The following is a 12,470-nucleotide window of genomic DNA, read 5'->3' on the forward strand; positions in this document are numbered from 1 at the left end:
ACTTGTTTGTTTGCTTATTTCATTGTACAAAATCTCAAATCAGTTTATGAAAAAATGAAACAATGAAATTGAGAAAAATTCATAACCATATTGTCAAACATAGAAAAGTTGAAATAATAAAGCAGATTAAGATTATCTAAACTTTCTAAACATGTGGGTAGGCTTGTCTAACCAAGCATTAAGTATGAAGTTACTTCCACTGTGAACCTGAACCTCCCAAATAAATACTTGTACTAAGAACACATTGTGTTATATATTAATGGCATCACACTCCAGTACCTTCTGGAAAGCCACTTGCAGAAACAGGAAACTGGGATGCATGTCCATTGAGATCTGACATATTAATGTGCCTGAGCAAATCTGCATTTCTCATTTCCCAGGATTTCCAGGCCCAAGCAAAGCTTGGGTCCTGGCTCTGCCCAATAGCTTGGGAACAGGCATGTTGAACATCTGGACATGGGTGACCCATTCCAGCAGAAAGTACATTTAACAATCTGCCTTAAAACAACATAGGAAAATGCCCTTAACATTAATATTGAAGACTCCCTGTTGGGTCACATAAACTGCTCAAGTCTGTCTCCACTTACATACATGAAAGGTCTTTGAAAGTTTAACACAGATGGCATTGTACATTAGTTCAGATTTCACACATAAATTCTCAATCTTTCCCACTTCGTTGAAGGAGTTTCTCCCATAATGGCACATTTTTTTCTCCATTTATGGTGGGATTTGCAGAAATATCACAAATACCATACTTAAATATGCAATTCAGGCATCGCCACAACTTGCACTATTAAATATATGGGATGATACTGTAAAATGATTCTCTTTGAAGGAATTGCTAAATTGGTTTCTAGTAGCAGCTAGACTTTCTGTTGCACAAAAATGGAAGAACTGAAAGGATCTGTCTATTGAGTTGTGGCATAAAATTTTACAGAACCTTGCAGCTGCTGAAAGGATGACACACAATATTCTACATGGAGTTAAGTACCAGTGGAATATTGTCTTCTCTTTCAGGTTCACACTAATAAACATTTCTGGAATATTCTTTAATATCCAGTAGTTCTTATGCATTTGCCACATTTGCTGATGTTTTGCCCTTTTCTCCTTTTTGCTTCCAAAGGTTGGAGTCTGCAAGAGACCATGTTCTTCCCATTGACTATTACTTCCCACCACAGAAGACGTGCTTGATCTGTGGGGATGAAGCTTCTGGTTGCCACTATGGAGCACTCACCTGCGGGAGCTGCAAAGTCTTTTTCAAGAGGGCAGCTGAAGGTAATTCATCTTTTTAAAAAAATCTTTATTAGAATTTAAAATTATCCCAAAAAATGCAAACACATACAAAACAAAATCATACATATATACATTGCACCACCAAACCCCATTTCCCCTCCCCCCTCTGACTTCCCTCCACTCCTATCTCAACTTCCGTCATATATCATTATCTCAACATGCATTATATATTCTATTCTGCTCATTATACAACATTTATTTTATCATCCTAAATTCCCTCTTTTTTATCAACATATCTCTTAATCCAAACATGCAAGCGCATTCTCCTGTGAGCAATGTTTTACCATATAATCGTCATAGCATTTCCATTCATTTTTTCAAATTTTGTTTTGATTGATTCCTTATTACTGCCGTTAGCTTTGCCATTAATAAATACTCATTTAATTTACAAAGCCATTCTTCCTTCGACAGGACCTTTTGATCTTTCCATTTTGCTGCTATGACTACCCTGGCTGCCGTGCTGGCATATAGAAATACTTTACTTTTCCCTTTAGGTATTTCTTCACCAATTAACCCTAGCAAATAAGCCTCAGGCTTTTTAGATACTGATTTTTTCAACATTTTCTTAACTTCTTCATGCACCATTAGCCAAAAGATCCTAATTTTCTCGCACAGCCACCACACATGCATTACTGTTCCTGCTTCTTTATTGCACTTCTAGCACAGATCTGTTTTTAATTTATATATTTTAGCAAGCTTTACTGGCCAGTAACGCCGGTAATTCATCTTTTTGTGTGTTTGTGATGTGTGTGACTGAATGCAAATGAGAAGATGGCTGTAGATGTCATTCCCAATGCATAGATGTAGGATGGGGTACCCCTAGCTTGACAACAGGACGTGATAAAAGGGATCTAGGGGTCTTAGGAGACCACAAGAACAACATGAGTCAATGGTGTGATGCAGCAGCAAAAAAAGCTATTGCTATTATATGCTGCATTAACAGATATCAAGGGAAAATAATAGTTTCACTCTATTCTGCCTTGGTCAGACCCCACTGGGAGTCCTGGGTCCATTTCTCAGTGCCACAGTTTAAGAAGTATATTGGCAAGCTAGGACATGTGCAGAGGAGGAGGGTGAAGATCAAGGGCCTGGAAACCAAGCCCTAAGAGGAATGGTCGAGGGAGTTGGGATGTTTATCCTGGAGAAGAAAAGATGGAGAGAGAGGTGACATGATAGCCATCTTCAAATATCTGAAGGGCTGTAATATGGGAGATAGAGCAAGTTTGTTTTCTCCTGCTCTGGAGAGAAGGTCCTGAGCCAATGGATTCAAATTCCATGAAAGGAGATTTAAACTAAACATTAAGAAGAACTTTCTTAGGGTAAAAGCTGTTCAACAGTGAAAAAGACTCCCTCAGAAGGTGATGGACTCTCTTTCATTTGAGATTTTGAAACAGAGTCTGGATGGCCATCTGTCAGGGATTCTTGAGCTGTGGTTAATGATGCATTTCAGGGGTTGCACTAGATTGAGGCCCCTTCCAACTCTAGAACGGTGGTGAGATCCCGTTGCTCTGTCCCAGCTTCTGCTAACCTAGCAGTTTGAAAGCACAGATAAATAGGTACCGCTGCAGCAGGAAGGTAAATGGTGTTTCCATGTGCTCTGGAACTCGTCATAGTGTCCTGTTGTTCCAGAACCGTTTTAGTCATGCTGACCACATGACCCAGAAAGTTGTGTGTGGACAAATGCCAGCTCCCTCAGCCAGTGAGATGAGTGTCATACGCCAAAGTCGCCTTTGACTGGACTTAACCGTCCAGGGGTCCTTTTCCTTTACCTTTTTACCTTGGGTTAAGCAGCCCAGATTACATTTAATTTCCTTATTAAAACTCTTTAGGAGACAGTAATCTTGGTGTTTGCCTGCTCAAAGTGAGGACTTCCCATATTGTCTTTAAAGACAGTTTTCCCTTGATTCCACCCGCCCACCCCAGAAAACGGTGCTGGGTTAGGAAGGATGGTGGCAATTTCATTATCTGCCAGATTTCCACCTCCAAATGGCTCCCCCTCCAAATATGTTTTTTTGGGGGGGCATATCTTGTTAGAAAAAATAAATTATTGAAGGACAAATAGGTTGATAAGGGAAAGGAATTGAACTCTCCTTGTAGTGTGGTATGGTGGTTAGATTATCAGACTAGGACATGGGAGACCAGGGCTTAGATCCCCATATGACTCAATATAAGGCAACTTCGTATGCTATCCTCCTCCCATCCTATTTTGTTCAGTGAACATAAATCGATCACCTCAAAGACCAGGATGTGAAGCTTTATGCTTCCCTGCGCACCCCTCAACTCCAGAGCTGAGCAGGTCTTCCAGAGGGGCTATGATTGGGGTTTGGTGTGAATCCCTGGCATGGTGCTGTTGTTGTTTCTTATTTAGAGGTGACAGCAAGATGGCAAGTTTGTTCAGGCTGAAGGGCAAGAAAAGATTGTGGCTTTTAAATTTGTGAAGATGGGAGGAATGGGCAGCAGTTCAGAGCCCATATATTTGGAAACATAAGCACTGCCATAAATCAGAGGCACCCAGCTGGGGTGTTCAGAGGGGACCCACCCAATGCCCATCACATTATTTTCTCCTAACGTGAACATCTACTAAGTGCACTGTCTGCTGGCAGTAATAAGTCATCTGCCACATTTTTATGATATTACTTAGCAAAGAGGCACGTCTTGGTCCACCAGCCAAAAGCACTCACATTTGAGGATTTGACCGTGCTGTTCTGTCTGACATGTTTCTCAGTCATCACATGGAGTGCTCCTGCGCACTCATTTTTCATGCAGAGCTTTGCACAGCATTTGTGATCATAGGATTGTAGGTAAAGGTAAAGGGACCCCTGACCATTAGGTCCAGTCGCAGACGACTCTGGGGTTGCAGCGCTCATCACACTTTACTGGCAGAGGAAGCTGGCGTACAGCTTCCGGGTCATGTGGCCAGCAAGACTAAGCCGCTTCTGGTAAACCAGAGCAGCACATGGAAACGTCGTTTACCTTCCCGGCGCGTAGCAATACCTATTTATCTACTAGCACTCCATGCTTTCGAACTGCTAGGTTGGCAGGATCAGGGACTGAGCAACGGGAGCTCACCCCGTCATGGGGATTCGAACCACCGACCTTCTGATTGGCAAGCCCTAGGTTTAACCCACAGTGCCACCTGCGTCCCATAGGATTGTAGACAGTGCCACAAATCCAACTCAATGGTGTAACATTGAAAAGTGTTCATCACTTCTCCTACCTGGGCAGTTATCTTTCCATAAGGGCTGACATTGATGCTGAAATCCAGCATCGCCTGAGCTCTGTGAGTGCAGCCTTCTCCCAATTGAAGCGCAGAGTGTTTGAGGACCAGGACATTTGCAGGAAAACCAAAATGCTTGTTGACAAAGCTATTGTACTACCAACATTACTGTATGCTTGTGAAACATGGACCACTTATAAATGCCATCTCCAGCTCCTTGAAAGTTTCCAGCAACAGTGTTTCTGAAAAAAATCACATATCACTTGGGAAAACAGGTGAACTAATGCCAGTGTACTGGAAGAAGCAAAGATCACCAGTGTCAAAGCAATCATTCTTCAACATCAACTTTGTTGGACTGGTCATGTTGTTCAGATGCCTGCTTATCATCTTCCAAAGCAACTGTTCTATTCCAAACTTTAAAATGGAAAGCATGATGCTAGTGGTCAAAAAAAGAGGTTTAAAGACTCTTTCACGGTAAATCCAAAAAAATGTAATATAAACACCAACAATTGGGGAACACTGACCTGTGAGCGCTCCAATTGAAGAACAGCCTTTACCAAAGGTGTCATGGACTTTGGAGTCGCTTGAACTCAAGACAAAAGGGAGAAACGTATTAAAAGGAAGGCATATTTGGCAAACCCTCAACATGATCAACTCCTGCCCGGAAACCTATGTCCCCACTGTGGAAAACATGTGGATCCAGAATTGACCTCCACAGTCACTTATAGACTCAATATTAAGACCGTGTTCATAGAAGATAATCTTACTTGGCTATGAGTGATTGCAGAAGAAGAAGAAGAAGAAGAAGAAGAAGAAGAAGAAGAAGAAGAAGAAGAAGAAGAAGAAGAAGAAGAGGGGGAGGAGGAAGATTTGGAAGGGATCCCAGGGGTTATCTAGTCAAATCCCAGCCGAATAATCCCTGACAAGTGGCCATTCAACTTCTGCTTAAAAACCTTTGTGGCAACCACCTTATGAGGGAGCCTGTTCCACTGTCATAGAAACATAGAATTGTAGAGTTGGAAGGGATCCCAAGGGTCATCTAGTCTAACTGCATGCAATACTGGAATCTCAGCTAAAGCATTCATGGCAGATGGCCATACAGCCCCTGCTTTAAAACCTCCAATGAATGCTCTTACCATCGTAAATTTCCCCCTAATGTTTAGTTTGAATCTCCTTTTTTGCTATCATTTTCTCTAAACTAAAATGTCCCCAATGCTGCAAGGGGAGGCACTCCATCATCTTCATCATTTTAGCTCCCCTTTTATGAGTGTAATTAAGGCCCCATTTGCACTTTATGTTTAAAGCACTATTATACCATTTCAACATATATGGCTTCTCCCAAAGAATCCTGGGAACTGTCATTTGTTAAGGACATTGTGAGTTGTTGTGGTTGTTGTTGTTTAGTCGTTTAGTCGTGTCCGACACTTCGTGACCCCATGGACCATAGCACGCCAGGCACTCCTGTCTTCCACTGCCTCCCGCAGTTTGGTCAGACTCATGCTGGTAGCTTCGAGAACACTGTCCAACCATCTCATCCTCTGTCGTCCCCTTCTCCTTGTGCCCTCCATCTTTCCCAAGATCAGGGTCTTTTCCAGGGAGTCTTCTCTTCTCATGAGGTGGCCAAAGTATTGGAGCCTCAGCTTCAGGATCTGTCCTTCCAGTGAGCACTCAGGGCTGATTTCCTTCAGAATTGATAGGTTTGATCTTCTTGCAGTCCATGGGACTCTCAAGAGTCTCCTCCAGCACCATATGCAAAAGCATCAATTCTTCGGCCTTCTTTATGGTCCAGCTCTCACTTCCATACATCACTACTGGGAAAACCATAATTTTAACTATACGGACGTTTGTCGACAAGGTGATGTCTCTGCTTTTTAAGATGCTATCTAGGTTTGTCATTGCTTTTCTCCCAAGGAGCAGGCGTCTTTTAATTTCATGACTGCTGTCACCATCTGTGAGTTGTTAAGAGACCCCTAATCCCTTCACATAGCTACAGTTCCCAAAGTATTAGTATTAGTTCTATACCCATAGATCTCAGGGCTGTTCACAAAAAAAAAACACAATGTAAAAACAGAAAATACATAACAAAAACAACCCAATAATCCCCACTTCCACAACACATTTCAAAAGGGCATTGGATGTCAATCAGCCAAAGGCCTGGTTGGAGAAGGTTTTCACTTGGCACCTAAAGATATATAATGAAGGCGCCCTGGGGAGAGAATGCCACCATGGAAACCACTGCAAAAAAGGGCCTGTTCTCATGTTGCCACCCTCCAGACCTCGGGTGGAGGAGGCACACAAAGAAGGGCCTCAGAAGATGATCTCAGGGTCTGGGTAGTTTCATATGGAGAAAGGCAGTCCTTGAGGTATTGTGGTCCCAAGCCGTTTAAGACTTTATAGGTCAAAACAACCAATCCCTCTTCCAAGGCAGCTCTGAGAACTGTATTTCTGTGAGGGGAATAGAGGCTTCTTAACAACTGTCAGTGCCCTTAACCAACTACAGTTCTCAGGAGTATTTGAGGGGAGAAGCAATGACTGTTTAAACTGGCACAATACTGCTTTAAATGTATGATGCAGATATGGCTTGAGTTGTGCATTGGCACATAATACCTACCTATTGTGGCACATGGAATCCAGAGCAGCCTTGGCACTAGGATCCTTCATGCCCGCATGCTTTATTTCAGGTCAATCTGGGGCAGAAATAAAAACCCCACTTAGCAAGGGATACTTTCTTTCTTTGGCATCTTTGGATGAAATTTAGAGCTTGCCAGCTTGGCTCTTGAAGCACTTCTGAATCTCGTCTTCACCAAGGGGTAAAGCACACATCCTGTCAGAGAGCCCCCAATGTTTTCTGTTTGCCAAACAGCCATCCAATTTGCACAGCTGGATTGGACTTGTCAGACTCAAAAGTGGAATAGCAGCAACAGATATTTGTAATTGGGTTTGGAGGGACATTGGCAGAGATGTCACACAGAGGGATTCCAGAAGTGAGATATCGAAGGGCAAAGGGTCAGGCTGTGAAGAATCTGCAGGAGTAAAGAGGAGGAGGATTCAGAGAGAGGGACTCTTTTACACTTTGGAATGTCTGGGCAACGCAGGGGCTGTTAGCAAAGGGCAAGCTTGCAAAGGGTGTTTATTATTATTATTAAATTTAAAATCCCATCCTGGGCTCTCTCCTCCCCCTCTCCCACCGCCCTGACATTTGCATTGTTGCATTGCACACCATGTGCATGGAATGCACCTCTCACAAACCCAGGAGGTGTTTGTGAATGTGTGCAGGTCATAATGATAAAAATATTCTACAAGTATGTCGGTGTTGTTTGCAGACTCGTTTCTGTCCTTCCCTTGCAAGAATGAGACCAGGAGTCACCATACAGTAGAGTAGTGGTTCAGAGTTGGAAGACCTTTGGGACAGTCTATTTTCAGCACTCCAGTGGTGGCTCCTCTATATTTAGTGGCTGAGGGACATAACATTAATCTTTTTGGATGCTGGCCTTGGCTCCTCCTCCATTTTGCTCTGCAAGGCAAAATTGAGATATTCTGCAGGCCCTGAAGCTTATTTTTTACCTTTCTCATACAAAGCAATAGCAATTTATTGAATCGCTGCATATTTTTGTTGTTGTTAGAATTATTTTATTTCAGAAATTTATACATATACCATTCAGTTGTTTAAAAAGAACACCTCAAAGTGGTTTACAAAAAATCTGTAATCACTGGAAACAACTCTTTAAAACATTCAAAAAATAAAATCAGCAGTAAACTAAAAAATAGCTTAAAACATTCACCAGTGTTCTACATGCCTGGATAAGCTTATTTAAAGAAAAAGGTTTTTAGCAGGCACCAAAGAGTACAGCAAAGGTGCCTGTCTAATGTGTCAATAGGCAGGGAGTTCCAAAGTGTAGGTGCTGCCAATCTAAATGATTGATTGTGAAATGGGGATTATATGGCACCTGCAACAGTGCCAGTTCCACAGATGGAAGCAGTCGAGCGGGGGTGGAGGTGTAAGGTGATTTCACAGGTAAATTGATCTGAAGTTGTTAGGGGCTTTATTGACTAATAGTAACACCTTGATATGGTCTGAAGCTCAACATCAAAAAAACTAAGATCATGGCCACTGGTCCCATCACCTCCTGGCAAATAGAAGGGAAAGAAATGGAAGCAGTGAGAGATTTTACTTTCTTGGGTTCCATGATCACTGCAGATGGTGCTAGCAGCAGGGAGAAAAGCAATAAAAAACCTAGACAGCATCTTAAAAAGCAGAGACATCACCTTGTCGACAAACGTCCGTATAGTTAAAGCTATGGTTTTCCCAGTAGTGATGTATGGAAGTGAGAGCTTGACCATAAAGAAGGCTGATCGCCGAAGAATGGATGCTTTGGAATTATGGTGCTGGAGGAGACTCTTGAGAGTCCCATGGACTGCAAGAAGATCAAACCTATCAATTCTGAAGGAAATCAGCCCTGAGTGCTCACTGGAAGGACAGATCGTGAAGAATACTTTGGCCACCTCATGAGAAGAGAAGTCTCCCTGGAAAAGACCCTGATGTTGGGAAAGATGGAGGGCACAAGGAGAAGGGGACAACAGAGGATGAGATGGTTGGACAGTGTTCTCGAAGCTACGAACATGAGTTTGACCAAACTGCGGGAGGCAGTGGAAGACAGGAGTGCCTGGCATGCTCTGGTCCATGGGGTCATGAAGAGTTGGACATGACTAAACAACAACAAAACCTTGAACTTGGCCCAGTAGCAAAACAGCAACATCCCAGATCTCTGAGTGCACTTGTTGTGTGCTGACAGTCTTATGCCTAATAAAAGTCAGTATGCTGGCAAACAGCACAAAGCAGATGCCCCTTTTAAATGTGTTTGTGGGAGGGGGGCTTTAATGTTTTGTGTCCTTTTTTTTTTTTGCTTTTATCATGTATTTTGCATCCAGTTGGTTTTTTGGATTGTATAACCCCCATCAGCCCAAGCAAGCATGGCCAGTGGTCAGGGCTGAAGGGAATTCAATTCCAACTACGTTTGGAGATCCAAAACTGGGGAAGTCTTTATGGACCATACTGTCCAGATCAGTGGTTCCCAAACTTTCTGCCCACTGCCCACTTGGTTCTATAAACTTATCCCCAGAGCCTGCTACCCTGCCATATAAAAAGTGTTATTCAGAATGGTGGTTTGCACGACCTACTAAGGAAGATAACAACACAGTAAAATTCAAAATTGTAACAATTAATTGCACAAAATCCAATTTGTTTAGTTTGATTAATTCAGCAAAGTGGATGAGCTTGATCCAGTGATACATGCTTTTCAATTAACACCTCATTAACACCTCCAACCCTTCAACCCCTTGCCCCTTAGTGCCCCGCTTGGGGGGGGGGGGTTGGTACCAACCACTTTGGGAAACACTGGTCTAGAATGGTTGAAATAGTCCTGATATGGGGCACTTGTGTAAGGTTTCAGCCCTAGGACAGGATCCCAAACTCAGTTCTCACTGCAGATGGAGGAGCAGTCATTTTTGATCTTGCATTGGTTCCTGTCCCCTGTCTAGGCATTGTGCAACTGATGTGCTTGGTTAGTCTCTCCTCTGATACAACTTGCCCAATATCCTAAGAACATAATAAGAGACCAGCTGCTGGATCACACAGTGGCCCATCTAGTTAAACAGTCTTTTCTCAAAGTAGCCAACAAGGTGCTTGTGGGAAGGTGGCAAGCAGGACCTGAGCACAACAACAATGATTCCCAGCAACTGGTCGTACAAGTTGTTGTTTTTTAACATCCCATGATCACCCTTCTGAGCAGCCCAATCAAGGAACATCCTGTTGAGCAAGTTCTGTGTATTTCATTAGTTTGTGGTTTAGGGCTCATTCACACATCCTTTGGTGTTGCATTTCTAGGCACAGGTCAAGACTTTCCAGGTTTGAATCAAAGCATTTTTTTTTGCTTTGATCCCCACACATTCTCTGGGAAAACCTGCATTGAGCAAATGGCAATTGAGTTTTACTAGGGAAAGTGTGGAGCAAAGTTACGTGTAGATGAGCCCTTCTTTTATTGGCTTCAATTAGAGATTGCACTGTAAGAACATAAGAAGAGCCTTCTCATTGTGGCCAAATGATTCTCATGGGAAACTTGCAAGCACAATCTGATCTCTCTTTCCTCCCATGGATTCCAGCAACCAGTATCCAGAAGCATTACTGCTTCCAACTGTGTAGGCAGAGCACAGCGATCATGTCTAGTAGCCATCAATAGTCTTCTCCTCAGTTAATTTGTCTAATCCTCTTTTAGAGCCATCTAGGTCGGTGGCCATTGCTGCCTCCTGAGAGAAGGAGTTCCATATTTGGCAGTGTGGATTTCTTTTATCTGCCCTGAATCTTGCAACATTCAGCCTCATTAGATATTTGCAAGTTCTAGTGTTATGAGAAAGGGAGACAAACAGCTGGTTGCTAGTTCATTTCCAGACCTAATTCCTGCCTCCTGTGGGAGCGAGTTCCATGGTTTGTGCTGCGTCAAGAAATACTTTTCTCCATCCTGTCCTGTTGTGCTGTATGTGGGGCTACCCTTGAAGACAGCTCAGATGAAACATTAGTCCATGTTCTCCTATACTGACATTTTAACGGGGACATTAGATCCCCTTTAATCACCCATGTACTATTTCTACACGAGGGGAACTTGGATGAGTTTTATCTCAGTTTTATACCTGTTTTACTGTCTGATTTCAACCTTATGATCACAGAAAATATAGCAAGGTTCCTTGCTGTAGCTATCAAAACTCTGTCATAATTATAAAAGGGGAGGCAAGTTCCTAGTCAAAACCGTCTGTCTTATTATCTATTCCTGATCGTTAAGTGGTTTTGTGATACAGTATTCATTTTAAAAGGTGCCATTTATGTAGATGTAGATTGTCTGAATCTTACTCACTTCCCTCTTTTTTGATGTTTATAGTCTGAAGACCAAATTAACTTTTGTAAGGACTTGATATTTTTGTGTGGCAACACCTATACTCTAGAACTCCCTACCTCTTGATATTAGGCTGGTGCCTTTACTGCACTCCTTTTGCTGCCTGCTCAAAACATTTTATTTTAAACAAGCCTGTCCAGATATTTAGAAAGTTTTAATCCGTTTTTCCTCTATTTTTATTTTAACTTGTTTAAAGTCTTGAATTATTGTTGTTAATTGTTCTTATTGATAATTTCATTGTTTAATCTTTTTGTAAACAACTTTGGGGGGCTTTATATACAATCAGCAAGGGTATAAATTTTATGTAATAAAATAAATAAACTGATCTGGTCTGGAAGATGGTTTATCTGTAAGTACAAAGTTCAGCAGCCAGTCACTAAGTGGTTCAGCCAGCCAGTATTATATTACCACCAATTCAATATGATTTTCACCTGCTCCTGGTATGCTTCTGATCCTAATGCAAAATGTTACTGTTCATCTTTAAAGCCCCACATGTCTCAGTATGCAGGTACCTAAGGAGCACCTCCAATGTTGTATTGCTGTGTTAAGATCTGAAGGAGAGGCCATCTTAGGAGACATTCACACCATAGACGTGAAGCACTATGATGACACGTTAAAACAGTCACAGCTTCCCCCAAAGTATTATGGGAGCTGTAGTTTGTTAAAGAAGCTGAGGGTTAAGGAATAGCCATCTGGGTCAGACCAATGGCCCATCTAGTATAGCATCATCTTCTCACAATGGCCAACCAGATACCTCTTTTGGTAAACCCACAAGCAAGCCCTGAGCACAAGAGCAATCTGCCGCACTGTGGTTTCTAGCAACTGGTATTCAGAAGCAATGCTACCTCCAACTATGAAGGCAGAGCAGTAGTCATCATGGCTAATACCCATCAATAGCCTTCGCTTCCATGAATTTGTACATTCCTCTTTTAAAGCCATCCATGTTGGTGGCCACCACAGTACGCTGCGTTAAGAAGCCCTTTCTTTTATCTGTACTGAATATTCCCACATTCATT

The 12,470-nt window shown here is 42.3% G+C and overlaps 1 protein-coding gene across 1 annotated transcript in view; it reads left to right on the top strand.

The window, feature by feature from the left end:
- AR (androgen receptor) overlaps positions 1-12,470 on the top strand; it is a 217,283-nt gene that overhangs the window by 111,380 nt on the left and 93,433 nt on the right. Inside the window, exon 2 of the mRNA XM_035113210.2 lies at positions 1,124-1,275. Within this exon, the coding sequence (XP_034969101.1) occupies positions 1,124-1,275 (152 nt within the window). The remainder of the gene's footprint in view (positions 1-1,123; positions 1,276-12,470) is intronic.

The sequence above is a fragment of the Zootoca vivipara genome, chromosome Z (assembly GCF_963506605.1).
Source record: "Zootoca vivipara chromosome Z, rZooViv1.1, whole genome shotgun sequence".
Taxonomy (NCBI): Eukaryota; Metazoa; Chordata; class Lepidosauria; order Squamata; family Lacertidae; genus Zootoca; species Zootoca vivipara.